The 15,163-nt window shown below is 44.2% G+C and overlaps 1 protein-coding gene across 2 annotated transcripts in view; it reads right to left on the bottom strand.

Moving 5' to 3' along the window:
- The window catches only part of IDE (insulin degrading enzyme), a 122,693-nt gene extending 108,473 nt beyond the window's left edge, over positions 1 to 14,220 (bottom strand). The window contains exon 1 of one of the 2 annotated variants that reach the window (XM_082630053.1): positions 13,895 to 14,220. In XM_082630053.1, coding sequence (XP_082486179.1) covers positions 13,895 to 13,992 — 98 coding nt within the window. In that variant the 5' untranslated portion in view covers positions 13,993 to 14,220. The remainder of the gene's footprint in view (positions 1 to 13,894) is intronic. The other variant, XM_082630052.1, reaches the window with a different exon arrangement.
- Between the last annotated feature and the right edge of the window lie 943 nt (positions 14,221 to 15,163).

A 15,163-nucleotide genomic window follows, 5' to 3' on the forward strand; every position in this document is an offset into this window, starting at 1 on the left:
CAACTATTGAGACTGCACTCTAGAGCCCACGAGCAGCAACTACTTAGCTCGCGTGCCACAACTACTGAAGCCCAAGTGCCTAGAACCCATGCTCCTCAACAAGAGAAGCCAGTTTAATGAGAAGCCCACGCACCACAAGAGAGACCCAACGCAGTCTAAAATAAATTCAAATAAATAAATAATAAAATAGAAAATAACAACTGCAAAACATATTTGCATGCCACATCCCAGCCTACTGGTCCACAGCCACATACTTTATAGTTGGCCAGAATAACTCTCTAAAATAAAAACAACACAAAGTGAGGAGACGGCAACATTTTAGCACAAGAAAACAAAAGGGACTATACATCAGTAGAAGCCAATGCTGTTCAGAAATCAAAACTTATTGGACTCAGGGATTTTGAAGCTACTTAGTCCAATGCCTAGTAAAAAAAAAAAAAAGGCCCATGCAAAGTAACCTGTTCAAGATAACAAAACCAACCCACGCCAAAGAGGGCTTTAACTCAGGTCCGATTACTAGACAGTGACTTTTCCACTGCATCACACTGGCTCCCAAGGGAAGAGACTTATAGAGAGAATAAGACATTTCATCACGGGATGGCAGTTTGGAGTACAAACTCAGAACCAGGAGTCCAGTTCACTGATATCTTCCTGGAACAGACTCTGAGCTCAAGAATATTTTACCCTAAATTAAATGGTGCCCAATACCTAGCCCCTTCAGATAGTGGCTAATGACGTGTACATGGTGACTTGTATTAGCCATCAGCAGAGCACACAAAAACCACCGAGTAGCCCTAGGGAAGAAGGGAAGGTGGGAAAACTTTCACCAACCAAATAAAGAAGGAAAAAAGAAAGCTAATGTTTGTTTTCATTTCTTCTTGTTTGAAAAGCAAAACCTCAAATGCACTTGCTCCATAAAAACAAATCTTTTAAGTTCAATTAAAAACAAAGGAGGGGGCCTCCCTGGTGGCGCAGTGGTTGAGAGTCCGCCTGCCGATGCAGGGGATACGGGTTCGTGCCCCGGTCTGGGAGGATCCCATATGCCGCGGAGCGGCTGGGCCCGTGAGCCATGGCCGCTGGGCCTGCGCATCCGGAGCCTGTGCTCCGCAACGGGAGAGGCCACAACAGTGAGAGGCCCGCATACTGCAAAAAGAAAAAAAAAAAAAAAAAAAAAAAAACAAAGGAGGGACTGCCCTCGTGGTCCAGTGGTTAAGACGCCACGCTCCCAAGGCAGGGGCCCCGGGTTCGATCCCTGGTCAGGGAACTAGATCCCGCGTGCCACAACTAAGACCCGGCACAGCCAAATAAATAAATATTTGGGCTTCCCTGGTGGCGCAGTGGTTGAGAGTCCGCCTGCCGATGCAGGGGACGCGGGTTCGTGCCCCGGTCTGGGAGGATCCCACATGCCATGGAGCAGCTAGGCCCATGGGCCATGGCCGCTGAGCCTGTGTGTCCGGAGCCTGTGCTCCGCGGCGGGAGAGGCCACAGCGGTGAGAGGCCCGCGTACCGCAAAAAAACAACAACAAAGGATTTCATTCTTTTTTATGGCTGAGTAATACTACATTTTGTGTGTGTGTATGTGTGTGTGTGTGTGTGTGTGTGTGTGTGTGTGTACACTACATCTTTATCCACTCATCTACTGATGGGCACTTAGGTTACTTCCACATCTTGGCTATTGTAAATAATGCTGCAATGATCACAGGACTCCATATATCTTTTTTTTTTTTTTTTTTTGCGGTATGTGGGCCTCTCACTGATGTGGCCTCTCCCGTTGCGGAGCACAGGCTCCGGATGCACAGGCCCAGCGGCCATGGCTCACGGGCCCAGCCGCCCCGTGGCATGTGGGATCTTCCCAGACCGGGGCACGAACCCGTTTCCCCTGCATCGGCAGGCGGACTCTCAACCACTGCGCCACCAGGGAAGCCCTCCATATATCTTTTTGAATTAATGTTTTCATTTTCTTCAGATACATACCCAGGAGTGGAATTGCTGGATCATATGATAGTTCTATTTTCAATATTTTGAGGAACCTCCATACTGTTTTCCACAGTGGCTGCACCAGTGTACATCCCCACCAACAGTGCACAAGGGTTCTCTTTTCTCCACATCCTCTCTAACACTTCTTCTTTGTCGTCTTTTTGATAATAGCCATCCTGACAGATGTGAGGTGAGATCTCACTGTGGTTTTGATTTATTTCCCTGATGATTAGTGATGACCATCTTTTCATGTGCCTGTTGGCCATCTTTATATGTCTTCTTTGGAAAAATATCTATTAGATTCTCTGCCCATTTTTTGTCTTTTAGATTTTTTTTTTGATGTGGACCATTTTTAAACTCCTTATTGAATTTGTTACAATATTGCTTCTCTTTTATGTTTTGGTTTTTTGGCCCCGAGGCATGTGGGATCTTAGCTCCCCAACCAGGGATCGAACCCACACCCCCTGCACTGGACGGTGAAGTCTTAACCACTGGACTGCCAGGGAAGTCCCTCTCTGCCCATTTTTTGATTGGGTTGTTTATTTTGATGTTGAGTTGTATGAGTTCTTTGTATATTTTGGATATTAACCCCTTATTGGATATATCATTTCATTGTAGCATGATTTACAATAGCCAAGTTATAAAATAATCCAAGTGCACATCAATAGATGAATAAAGATGTGAGAGATACATGTGTGTATGTGTGTGTGTGTGTATGTGTGTATATATATATATATATATATATATATATATATCTCAAACAATGGAATATTACTCAACCATAAAAAGGAATGGAATCTTGTCATTTGCAACAACATGGATGGACCTAGAGGGTATCATGTTAAGTGAAATAAGTCAGAGAGACAAATACTGTATGATTTCATTTGTATGTGGAATCTAAAAAACAGAACAAATGAACAAACAAACAAATAGAATCACAGATACAGAGACCAAACAGGTGGTTGTCAGAGGGGAGGGGGCTAGGGGAGGAGAGAAATAGGTGAGGGAGATTAATAAGTACAAACTCCCAGTTACAAAATAAATGAGTGATAGGTATAAAATGTACAGTGTGAGGAATATATTCAATAATTATGTAATATCTTTGTATGATGAGAGATGGTAACTAAACTTATCATGGTGATCATTTTGAAATGTACAGAAATATCAAATTGTTATATTGTGTATCAGGAACTAACATAGTGTTATAGGTCAATTATACTTCCAGAACAAACAGGGACTTCCCTGGTGGTCCAGTGGTTAAGACTCCTCACTCCCAACACAGGGGCCCCAGGTTCAATCCCTGGTTAGGGAACTAGATCCCACATGCCACAACCAAAGATTCCACATACTGCAACTAAAGATCCCACATGCAGCAACGAAGACCCCGCATGCTGCAACTAAAGACCCAGTGCAGCCAAATAAATAAATAAAATGTTAAAAAAAAAAAAAGAAAAGAAACTCCTAGAAAAAGAGGTCAGATTTGTGGTTACCAGAGGTGGAGGGATAGGGGAAGGGGGAATTGGATGAAGGCAGTCAAAAGGTACAAACTTCCAGTTATGAGATAAGTAAGTACCGGGAATGTAATGTACAACATGATAAATATAATTAACACTGTTCTATGCTATATATGAAAGCTGTTAAGAGAGTAAATCCAAGAGTTCACACCACGAGGAAAAATATTTTTTTCTATTTCTTTAATTTTTTATCTATATAGATGATGGATGTTCAGTAAACTTACTGTAGTAATCATTTCAGGATGTATGTAAGTCAAATCATTATGATGTACAGCTAAGACTTACACCATGCTGTATGCCAATTAGATCTCAATAAAACTGCAAGAAAAAAATAAATAAAATGGAAATATGCAAAGAACAATCAAAAGAAAGGGGAGAAAAAGAAAAGTTATATGTCCTTTTTTTGTCAAAGTTCTGCAAAGGGTCTCTTCAAAAGTTTGTTGCTTTAACCATTTGCTAAAATAATCTGTAAAATCATTTAATTCTCAAGTATTTAGAATCCTACAACTCTAGAGCTGGATGGAAGAGTGGAAGCCATTAAGATCATCTTTCTCAATTCTGTAGATTTATTCTACAAATATGTAGATTCATACAAAAATCCAAATCTACACTTTTCTGTTTAGGAAATCATTAGAAGATCTTTAAAAAGTTATCTCCCATGTGCTCTTTCTCAAGAAGTTACTGGAATACATGTTTCAAATATACCACGTATCTTTTGAATGAAGGAGCAAACCAAGATAGAACAAAATATGAGATTCAGGAAATTCATTATAGGAGAGAAAAAAAGGGAAATTCCAGGCAACCACTTTACAGCAGGCCTGGAGCAAAACTAGTTCAGACTGCAGCTCAGGGTAAAGTGTCTGGAGGGAAAGTCTCCAAGGAAAAAATATGGAATCAATAGATCATTTAATAAGTTTGGTCACGTGAGAAATTGTACTAAATGGCTGTGGAAGCAACTGGGAAGAAGCAGAAATAAGTAAACAGAAAATGACAAAAGGCAAAAACAAAAATATGAACAAGAAAAAGAATGTAATCAGATTACACTACTTAGCCTGGCAGTGAATAATATTTGCAAAGGCATAATAATATAAATACTGAAGACTGCTATATCCAAAATCTGTGATATAACTAGTTTGGTAAGATGGAGCAAAAAGGAAGGATAAGGGAAGAGAATTAAATCTTTATCTACCGTAAAAACAAATCAACATATAATGCCTAAAATTAAGAAATCAAGGAATAACAGTATTAGCATATTATTTGGAAATATTAAAATAAATTTCAAAATAAATAGCTTAAAAAGTTGAATGTGGGGACTTCCCTGGCGGTCCAGTGGTTAAGACTCTGCCCTTCCACTGAAGGAGACGCAGGTTCCATCCCCGGTTGGGGAACTAAGATCCCTGCATACAGCGCAGTGCAGCCCCCCCAAAAAAAACAGTTGAATGTGGTTGCCTCTGGGAGCAGGGAACTGCTGTTTTTGCTGTAAACCTTTTAGTACTATTTAACTCTTAAAACTCTGCCTGTATTACTTTGGTAAATATAAAAATTAATTTTTAAAATCAGCCATGTATTAAATAGATTCATTTAAGTTTTCCCTTAAAAGGCAGAATGTTTGATTTTTAGCATATATGTAGTAGGTCATGTGTTCTTCAGAAAAAAAATCACCAGTGCAAGTACTGAATTCAGAATCTCATTCCTTAAGAAAGTCAATTACACATTAGGTTTGCCCTACAAGCCATTTTTTTTGTATTTAATAGACAGAAGAAAACAAAAACAAAAACAAATGAGTTGCAGGGCCCATTATGCTAGTCTCTGAATTGTTGGATATTTTTTATCCAGTTACTATTGCAAGTAAACTTGGATCCTTTGTGACAAAAAGCTCCATAATAAGCAGTATTATCTTCCTCATAAACTGATCTTGAGTGGGACTTTGTTGCTGTACTACAAAGGCAACTATACAGCTATTTAAAAAATTAAAACTATTAAGAGCACCGATTACAAACACTGATATGTATCAGATGAACTGCCAAAGGAATATTCTTTATTATATATCACTTCATAAAACAATTATACAATCTCTACTGCCAGCAACTCAATTATACTAGCATCATGACTCCAACTGATTATGAGAAACTGCCTATTCTCAGAGCCAAAGTACAGCTAGAGAGCAAGGCAAAAATCCCTTCTGAGGTTCTAACAGAGATTAGAGCTTTTAAAAATATAAGGTCTCAGATTCATGGAGTTGGGAGGAACTTGAAAGATGATCTGGTCCAGCACCCACAACCACACGGCCAAGCTCATGGCAGACCAAGACCAGAATCCAGTTGAACTGAGTCTTTGTACAATATGTAGAGCCCTTTTCCACCACACTGTCCTGTCCCTTATGTCCTATCCCTTTTCAAACCAACGTAGTTCCTACGAATAACTCAGACCTGCAAGAAATCTTGGAAATACACCACCACCTCTAATTTCTTTATAAGAGACACACACACAAATACTAATTACTGGCTACACTGACAGGAGAATGGAAATGGCAAACTGTAAGCAAAAACTGAATTATGTTTATGATTAGGGCTTCCTACTTCCAGGAGCCCGTGTCCCTGTCAAATTCATCCAACAAATAATGGACTCCTACTATGTGCCAGACACTGTGCTAGGTGCCAGGGATACCATTACATGGACCCTTGCTCCTTCAGAGCTCCTGGCCCCAAAGATAACTCTACACGTCCTAAAATAAAATAGCCTGTAACACTGGGCAAAGGATCATGATGATTTTTTAAAAAATAAATTTATTTATTTTATTTTATTTATTTTTGGCTACGTTGGGTCTTCGAAAGCTGCGCAAGGGCTTTCTCTAGTCATGGCAAGCGGGGGCTACTCTTCGTTTCAGTGCACGGGCTTCTCATTGCGGTGGCTTCTCTTGTTGCAGAGCATGGGCTCTAGGCATGCGGGCTTCAGTAGCTGTGGCACGTGGGCTCAGTACTTGTGGCTTGCGGGCCCTAGAGCGCAGGCTCAGTAGTTGTGGCACACGGGCTTAGCTGCTCTGCGGGATGTGGGATCTTCCCGGACCAGGACTCAAACCCGTGTCCCCTGCATTGGCAGGCGGATTCTTAACCACTGCGCCACCAGGAAGTCCCATCATGATTTTTTCATTGAACTCTTCCCTGAGCTACCAATCCACAAACTGGATCATCATTTTGGTTCTCTTTCTGGATGTTTAAGAACTGCTCAGTCTGGTCCACTGTCCTGAGGGGCCTCGAGTCATCCAACTTCCCAATACAGCCAGCTCTTGAAGTGCCAACCTGACTGCATTGCTGTGCTCTACCACTGCACCTGACCAACCTGTTCTCTTGGTATGCGTTTAGAACACCAGCCACCCACCAGGCAGCACCGACATCTCACCTGCCTGGACTTCTTCCCACTGCCTGCAGCTGAATCTCCCCACAAGAGCCTTCTCTACCCTGGTGGTCCCTCCTAGCTAATTTCAAAGTCACGCAGGCCCAAGTCCTTAGGCCTCTTTGATTCTTCCATCTCCCCCCATACCCAGTCAAAGCTGCTAAATCTTCTTTCACACATATCTTCTGCAGACACTCTCCTTTCCTTGTTATTTGCACTACTACTTTATCCTCTGTCGAAGTCTGACTGCATTTCAACTGTGCTTCCAAAAATAGCCAGATTAATCGTCCACAATCACAGCTTACGTGTCACTACTACACAAAAGGTATCTGAGGCTCTCTATTTCCTTTACGATAAAATCTCACTGTGCCTTGATTATACTGTGAATTGAACAATATACACATCTTAGCCTTTGCTAATACCATTCCTTCTATCTAAAATATTCTTTCTCTTCCCTTCTCTGTTGACCCAAATTTTATATTCCCTTCAAAGGCATTTGCCTACCATATTCTCTGTGAAGCCCTCCCTGATCTCCCTGCTGGAAGAGCATTCTGAGCAGAGGGACAACAGTGCAAATAATCTGAGCAAGAGTGAATCAAGCAAGACCAGTGCAACTGGATGAGGTGAGAGCGTTTTGGAAACAAAATCAGAGAGGTAATGCAAGGCCAGACGCCACAGGGCCTTCTTAACCGTTATAAGGACTTTAAGTCTGAACAAAATGGGGATCAACTGCAAGGTTTTCTATATTCCCTACAAAGATGTATGACTTGGATTTCAAAAAGATCATGTTGCCAGTGGTGACAAGAGCAGGTTATATGTAGAGTGGCAAGTGCAGAAGCGAGGAAACTGGTTAAGAGGCTATTATAGTAATCTGGGTAAAAGGGTGATTAGAACCAGGGTGGTGGCAGTGAGAAGAGTCTGAACCTGGATGTATATGCTGACTGGATGAGGGCTGTGAGAACAATAAAGGAGTTACGGATGATTCCAAGTTGTTAGCCTAAACAAGTGGAAGAGCAGAGGTGTCATTACCTGAGATAAGGGAGAAGACGGTGGCAGGAGCAGGTTTTGAGTTAGAAGATTTGGTGACAGGTTTTGGACATGATCAGTTTAAAATGTATATCAGGGGCTTCCCTGGTGGCGCAGTGGTTCAGAATCCACCTGCCGATGAAGGGAACACGGGTTCGAACCCTGGTGCAGGAAGATCCCACATGCCGCGGAGCAACTAAGCCCGTGTGCCACACTACTAAAGCCCGTGTGCCACAACTATTGAAGCCTGCACACCTAGAGCCTGTGCTCCGCAACGAAGGGGAGCCTCCACTTGCCGCTAAAGAAAGCTCGTGCCCAGCAACGAAGACCCAAAAAAAGGCACACAAAAAAAGGATGTATATCAGACATACAAAGGAAAATGTTGAGTAGGAAGTTTATTACCTAAATCTGAAATTCAGGGGAGAGGTTCTGGCTAGCGATACACATTTGGGAATTGCCCGAATACAGATCAAGCCAGTTTCATAAAACTTCTGTGATGATGGATATATTCTATATCTGCACTGCCCCATTTGGCAGCCACAAGCCACATATGACTTGAAATGTGGACAGGGTGACTGAGGAACTGAATTGTTAATTTTAGTTAATTTACATTTAAATAAGCACACATGGTAAGTGGCTGCAAACTGGACAAAACACATGTATGTGATTGGATGAGAACCCTGGTGAGTGTAGGTAGAGAAGACTGGGTACTGGGGCAAGCCTACCACATGGATTATTTGTGATAGGAAAAAACAAAACAAAACAAAACAACTCAAGTCTCCATCAACAACAGAATAAAAAAATAATTAGTGACATTTTCACATAAGATTGTCTTTCAACAGTGAACACATGCATCTATGTGAATGAATCTCAAAAACACTGCTAATTGAAAAAAAGTAACTCAGAGAAGAAAATTTTCCATAAAGGTCAACAGCAGACAAAACTAAACAATGTACTGTTTAGGAATATATTAAGATTGATAAAGCAATAAAGAAAAATCAAGGGAATTAATATCCAGATTCAGGATAACATCATCTCTCCAGGGGAGGTGAGCACAAAGGGCTTCAAAGTTACCAGGAATTTCCTAAACTAGATGGTGGGTACACAGGTGTTCATTTTGTTATTCTTCTTTGTCCTATACACTCTGGCATGTATAATATTAAATAATTAAAAGAGTAAAAAATTATGAGGCAGTATATGGTTAAATGTAAAATGGGTATTTCAAAATATCTTAAAATCATTAAGTTCAGAAAAAGGAAAGATAACTGTGTGGCCTGTATAAGGTCTAAAAAGGACAGGTTGAGCCATATAAAGAAAAGAGGAAAGGGCATTCTAGAATGGGAATCAACAGGTCATGTACAAGAATCAGTAAATTAGTGAGTCTGACCAGAGAAGAATGAAGTTAGGTTGAAAAGTTGGGCTAAGACCAGCTTATCAGATGCTTAAATGCTGGGTCAAGAAGTTTGGACTTGATCTTGAAATAGTGCATAACCACTGGTGGTGTCTAAACAAGACAACGGCAATGATAAGCATCAACTAATAGGAAAATAGGAGGCTGGAAAAATCAGTTATAAAACTTGAAGATGTGAGATGTCAGGGAAGATTTATTATGGCCTGAACTAGGATCCTGATGGATAATCAAGCTTACTCCAAGAAACTTTAAGATGCAAGATTGAAGAGAGTTTAGTCTTGGGAACAGGCAGTGAAGGGAAAAGAGAGATTCATAGATTACTCCAATTTTCAAGTTAAATTGAGAAAATGATAACACCAACATATGCAAAACTAGGAAATTCAACAGAGAAAACCAGTGTTGAAGGAAGACCATTAACTTATTCATGGGATAAATATGTCAAGCAGTGTGATATCTTCCCCTCAGGGAACAGCCTGTGAGTCCTACTTTTTTTCTTTCTTTCTTTTTTTTTTTTTAGTTACATACTTTTAATAGGCAAAGAGAAAGTATACAGTTCTTTGGGAAAAATAAAAGCTTTTATAGTTTTTAACTCTAAGAATTTTATAAGTACCATTTTATTTATTTATTTTAAAATTTATTTATTTATTTATTTTTGGCTGCGTTGGGTCTTCATTGCTGTGTGTGGGCTTTCTCTAATTGCAGTGAGTGGGGGCTACTCTTTTTTTTTTTTTTTTTCCGGTACGCAGGCCTCTCACTGTTGTGGCCTCTCCCGTTGCGGAGCACAGGCTCCGGACGTGCAGGCTCAGCGGCTGTGGCTCACAGGCCCAGCCGCTCCGCGGCATGTGGGATCTTCCCGGACTGGGGCACGAACCCATGTCCCCTGCATCGGCAGGTGGACTCTCAACCACTGCGCCACCAGGGAAGCCCAGGGCTACTCTTCATTGCGGTGTGCAGGCTTCTCACTGTGTTGGCTTCTCTTGTCACGGAGCACGGGCTCTAGGCACGCAGGCTTCATTAGTTGTGGCACGCAGGCTCAGTAGTTGTGGCTCACGGGCTCTAGAGCTCAGGCTCACTAGTTGTGGTGCATGGGCTTAGTTGCTCCGTGGCATGTGGGATCTTCCCGGACCAGGGCTCGAACTCGCGTCCATTGCATTAGCAGGTGGATTCTTAACCACTGCGCCACCAGGGAGGCCCAGTACCATTTTAAAAGAAGAGTACTGTGGGGACTTCTCTGGTGGTCCAGTGGCCAAGACTCCACGGTCCCAATGCAGGGGGCCTGGGTTCCATCCCTGGTCAGGGAACTAGATCCCACAGGCGTACCGCAACTAAAGACCCCGCGTGCCTCAATGAAGACCTGGCACAGCCAAATAAATAAATAAATAAATATTTTTTAAAAAAAGAAAACAGGAAAACATGATCTACTAATTTTTAAAAAAAGGGTACTGTGATAATAATACTGAGTTGCTTTTCAAAATAAATTCAAAGAAGGAACAGAACACAAAAATGGAGATGTTCAGTGAAAGGTCAGAGGTGAAGGAATGGACGAGTCACTACATGACTGAACGCTCCTTGAGGACAGAATTTATAACTGACTGTCTTTGCATCCCCCACAGCAATGAGCACAGTGAGTGATCACTACAGAACAGACATTCAAGTAAGGCTGAATGAACAGACAGAAGAGTGAGGGCAGACTGAAGACAAGCCAGTTAGGAAGACCCTACCCAAGCCTTCAGAACCCAACATACCTTAGAGGATCTAACCCTATGGAAAGAGAGTTTAGCCTTATCACCCTGGCTGAAAGGTAGGCTGAGCCTCTGGTACCTGTTTAGGAGATCTAAAATACCAACAGGAAAACGGAAAGGAAACCCATTCTCAAGGAAACATATACTGAACTTCTGCTCCCCACATTACTCTCTAATGAGACCGTGCCCAACCCTAACCTTTAAGGCAGATAGGCAGAATGTAACTTTTTATGTGTGTGGCTAATGCTAAAGATATTCAAGGGCATCCGGTCCTTTTAAATTGTTAAAAGACACTGTTCTGGTTAAAAGTGGTTTAAAAGCCCGAATCTTAATAGGTAGCCCCACTGGCAAACCACTGTTTCTTAAGCTTGTAGAACAGAGAAATGCAAAGTAGAGCTACCCACAAAGTGAGATGACTGATGCTCAGGTGTTTCAAGGGGTTGCCAGGAACTGAGCTATTACCTCCAGGTTCCCCTAGGTTCAGATGATTCTGCAGAGCTCCCGTTTATCCAATATGGCTGAACAGAGAACAATGAGGCTGCTTTTTAAATGAATTGATCTTATACAAATGCTGTAAGACCACTCCTTTCTCAAGAGGTTAGAACAGGAAACGAATGCCCAAACACTGGCAAAGGCAGTATAAAATAACAGTTAAGAGCTCAGGCTCTGGCACCAGACAGACACAGGTTAAATCCCAGCTCTAGTAAATAGCTACGTAACCATCTCAGTTAACGCATTCTTCCTACTATGTAGAGTAGGACTGAGTACCTACCTTCCTTAAGATCGGAATATATGGTAACTTCCGGTGTTAGTATGTTCCTTCCTAAAACTACACCCTGATCCCTTTGATTGGACCTGCATATTCCTTACTAGCCTCTAATTTTTAGTGTAGAGTTTTCTAAATGGTTGATCTCATTTATTACGCTTTGAGTCTTGAATTTCCCTCTCTGAGATGGACCACCATATTTTGAAGCTCTGGTTTTTCAACCCACGCCCTGGACTTCATCAATGAAAGTGAAGAACAGTGGCAGAAAACCATAGAGAAAAGTGAATTGTAAGTAGAACATATAAAACTTTTAGTTGTATAAAACTTAAAATTGATGCTTTCTTTAAAATCACAAATTCTGTACACTGGAGATAAGGTGGAGCGAAACACAGCCTATTAGCAACAATTTTAAAAAGTGTTATGACATGAAGGAGGCCCAGGGAGGTACCCCGCCTATGCTCAGCACCTCCACTTCCCTTTCTAAACTCAGGGATCTTTTTGCATGTTGTAGTGGATTCTGGGGTGTAGTAGGAAACAGAAGAGGGAAAAGAAGTTCCACAGATTCTTCATTTGCATTTGGCCTCCTTTAGTACCATTACTACTATCCTAGTTCAGGCAGTAAAGACTAAGGCCCAACCAGTTTCTCTGCCTCAGGCCTCTCCACTCTTACAATCCTGCACACAGCTACCAAACTAATTTCCTAAACAACCAGTTTCATTAGATCACTTCCCACCTCAAAAACTCCTAATGGCTCCCTACCTATTATTCACCAGAAAAAGCCCAACTAAAATCCAAAGGTCAAGCTAGCATTATCCTACTTTTATAACACAGGACTTGTTTCCTCCTAATTCCCCCAAGGAAATTCTCTAAGGCTCCGACTAATCTGCTCACTGTCCTCCCAACACAGACAGGCTAACCTGCACACCTAGGTAGGATTACACCCACCTTCTGCCTTTCCTTCAAAGGTCAGCCCAAACCCCCTCCTCTATCTTTGTCCCGCACCATTCTCCTAAAACACATCCTGCCCAGCTTCTGACCCTCTCAGATGGCTATGCTCTCGTGGCATCTCAATCCGCTCCAGCATTTATGAAGGCAGACCATATTACACAGAGGGTCATCACTGTACCCTGCACTTATTAGGTCCCAGATATTTGTTAAACCAGACGAAGAGTTCAAATAACGTACCTAAGCAGGGCAAGACAATACTGCCCATCTTTGCCAATTCCTCTTTATTCACAGTAAAGGGTATTCAGCGTTCGCTACAACGCTGAAAATTTCTAGTACACACAGAGCAGCCAAGTGGAGAGAGCACGCCACCGGATGGCAAAAACCTGCGTCCCATTCCTGGTTTCTGCCACAATCTCTCCTGGGCCTCGGTTGTCTCAGGTGTAAAACAAGGGAGCTACGGTGAAGGATCCCAGGGTATCTTTCGGCTCCCAAATTCCCTCCCACAGTAAAGCCAACATTCGGCTACTCGCTAAGGCGGAGGCAGGCAAACTTTTACACTTCCCGAGGCTGGCATTTCCACAGAGGAGTGGAAACTCAGTCCGCAGAGGAAAAAGCGGAGCTGAGAGGAAGGTGAGAAGCGGTCTCCCTGGACTCGGATCCTTTACCCCATAGCAAGGGACAGTCCGCCTCGGCTTCCCAGTCCCTCACAGGAAGACTCTCCCCAGAGTGGCGCGGCACAGGAAGACTCTCCCCAGAGTGGCGCGGCCCTGCGAGGCTCCCGAGAGCGGGCCGGGGTGACTGTCCGCGCCCGCGCCCCGCGCCCCGCGCCCCCCGCACTTGCGACACACGCCCGCTGACCCCGGGTCACAGCCTCCGTCCGCCCTCACCGCCCGAGGGACACCCTCCTCTCCGGGCAAGGGCCTAGCTCCCGCCCCGCGAGCAGCCCTTCCGGGCCCCGGGCGGCCTCAGTGCGGCCGTCCGGGCCCCAGGCCGGCGGGACAGGCGGCGTGAGGGGCGGCGGCGGCGGCTTTAAGTGCTGAATCACCACTTTGCAACCCGAGCTCCAAACCACCGTGACCCAAGGGCCCCGAGGGCCCAGGCGCTCCGCTCGGCTTACCCACAGAGGCGCTCCGGAGGGGGCAGGCGGGCGCCGAGGACCGAGCGGAAGGTGCTGGACAGCGCGGGGTGCAGCAGCCACGTTAGCCGGTACCACATACCCCAGCGCAGCCGCCGGGACCACAGCAAACGCTTCCTTCTTGCGCCGGAGCCGGCCTTGCTCACTGCGCATGCTCAGTCCGCCGCGCCGCGCCGCCTCCCGGGAGCCTCCGAGCGGCCGCCTCCCCGGGCTTTGCCTGGAGCCCGACAGGGCGGGGACGGAGGGCGGCCAGGACCGGAGCTAGCGGGCGGGACGGAGTCTGGCCGGGGAGCTGTGGGAACCCAGCCATCAGGCTTCCCGGGGCGGGGAGGGGCCCGGCCGGCTCACGCCAGGCGCACGCGTGAGGGCGGCGATGTGTATCTGGCTCTGTGTTAGCAGGGGTCAGGGGCCTCATGAATACTGTGAGGACACAAGGGACCACGTTTGCGGAGGCGCCCTCATTGGCTGTCGGCCCCGGCAGTGCAGGTGTTGGAACAAGGTCAGCGGATTAGGCGGCCTCGCGCAAAACCAGTCGGCGGCGGGCGCGCGGCCCGCGGGCTCCCTCTAGAGCGCGGTGGGGACGTGGACCGCGGGGTACCTGGGAGGAGTTTCCATCCTGGGAAACCAGCAGCCCTTCAAAGAGCAAGGTGGAGATGGGACAGGCCACAGCAAAACAAGGCTTTCGGGGGTTTACAAGTCTAGAATAGAAACTACCGCTCTGTACTACTATATTCTTTTAAAAACATTTATATGTAGTAATACTACTATTGTCTGTACTTCAGTCACTATTTGTAAGACAAGACGTTTTTCCTCCCGATGGCTTTCTGCTGTTTTGCATCTGAAAATAATCTAACAGTTGTTATGAATCTGACTTTCCGTTACGTTATTTTACAGGGGTCTTTAAAGAAAAGCGAAATTAGGGTCAGCAACTCTCTAGCTTAAGTGCTTTTAGGTTCTTGACGTGGCATACCGGAGACTACAGCCGAAGACAGCGCTGTGAATCCTAGTATAGCTTCAAATGGGAATTCAGGAGGATTCCTTAATCAAGTGGTTGCTTCATCAAAGAGGTACTCGGGCATCTTTTTTACCAGTTTCTGCTAAAGGCAAACCTTGGATGGATGAAAACTGAGATAGCAGAGAGAAGGAAGCACTCCTCATGCAGTGTAAGGTGAAATTTCACAATGTTACTTTCTAGTTCCAGCCCATCTGTATTAGTTTCCTGTGGCCGTCATAACAAATTACCACAAATTT

Source organism: Mesoplodon mirus (assembly GCF_964341445.2).
Source record: "Mesoplodon mirus genome assembly, chromosome: 2".
In the NCBI taxonomy this organism is placed as follows: domain Eukaryota; kingdom Metazoa; phylum Chordata; class Mammalia; order Artiodactyla; family Ziphiidae; genus Mesoplodon; species Mesoplodon mirus.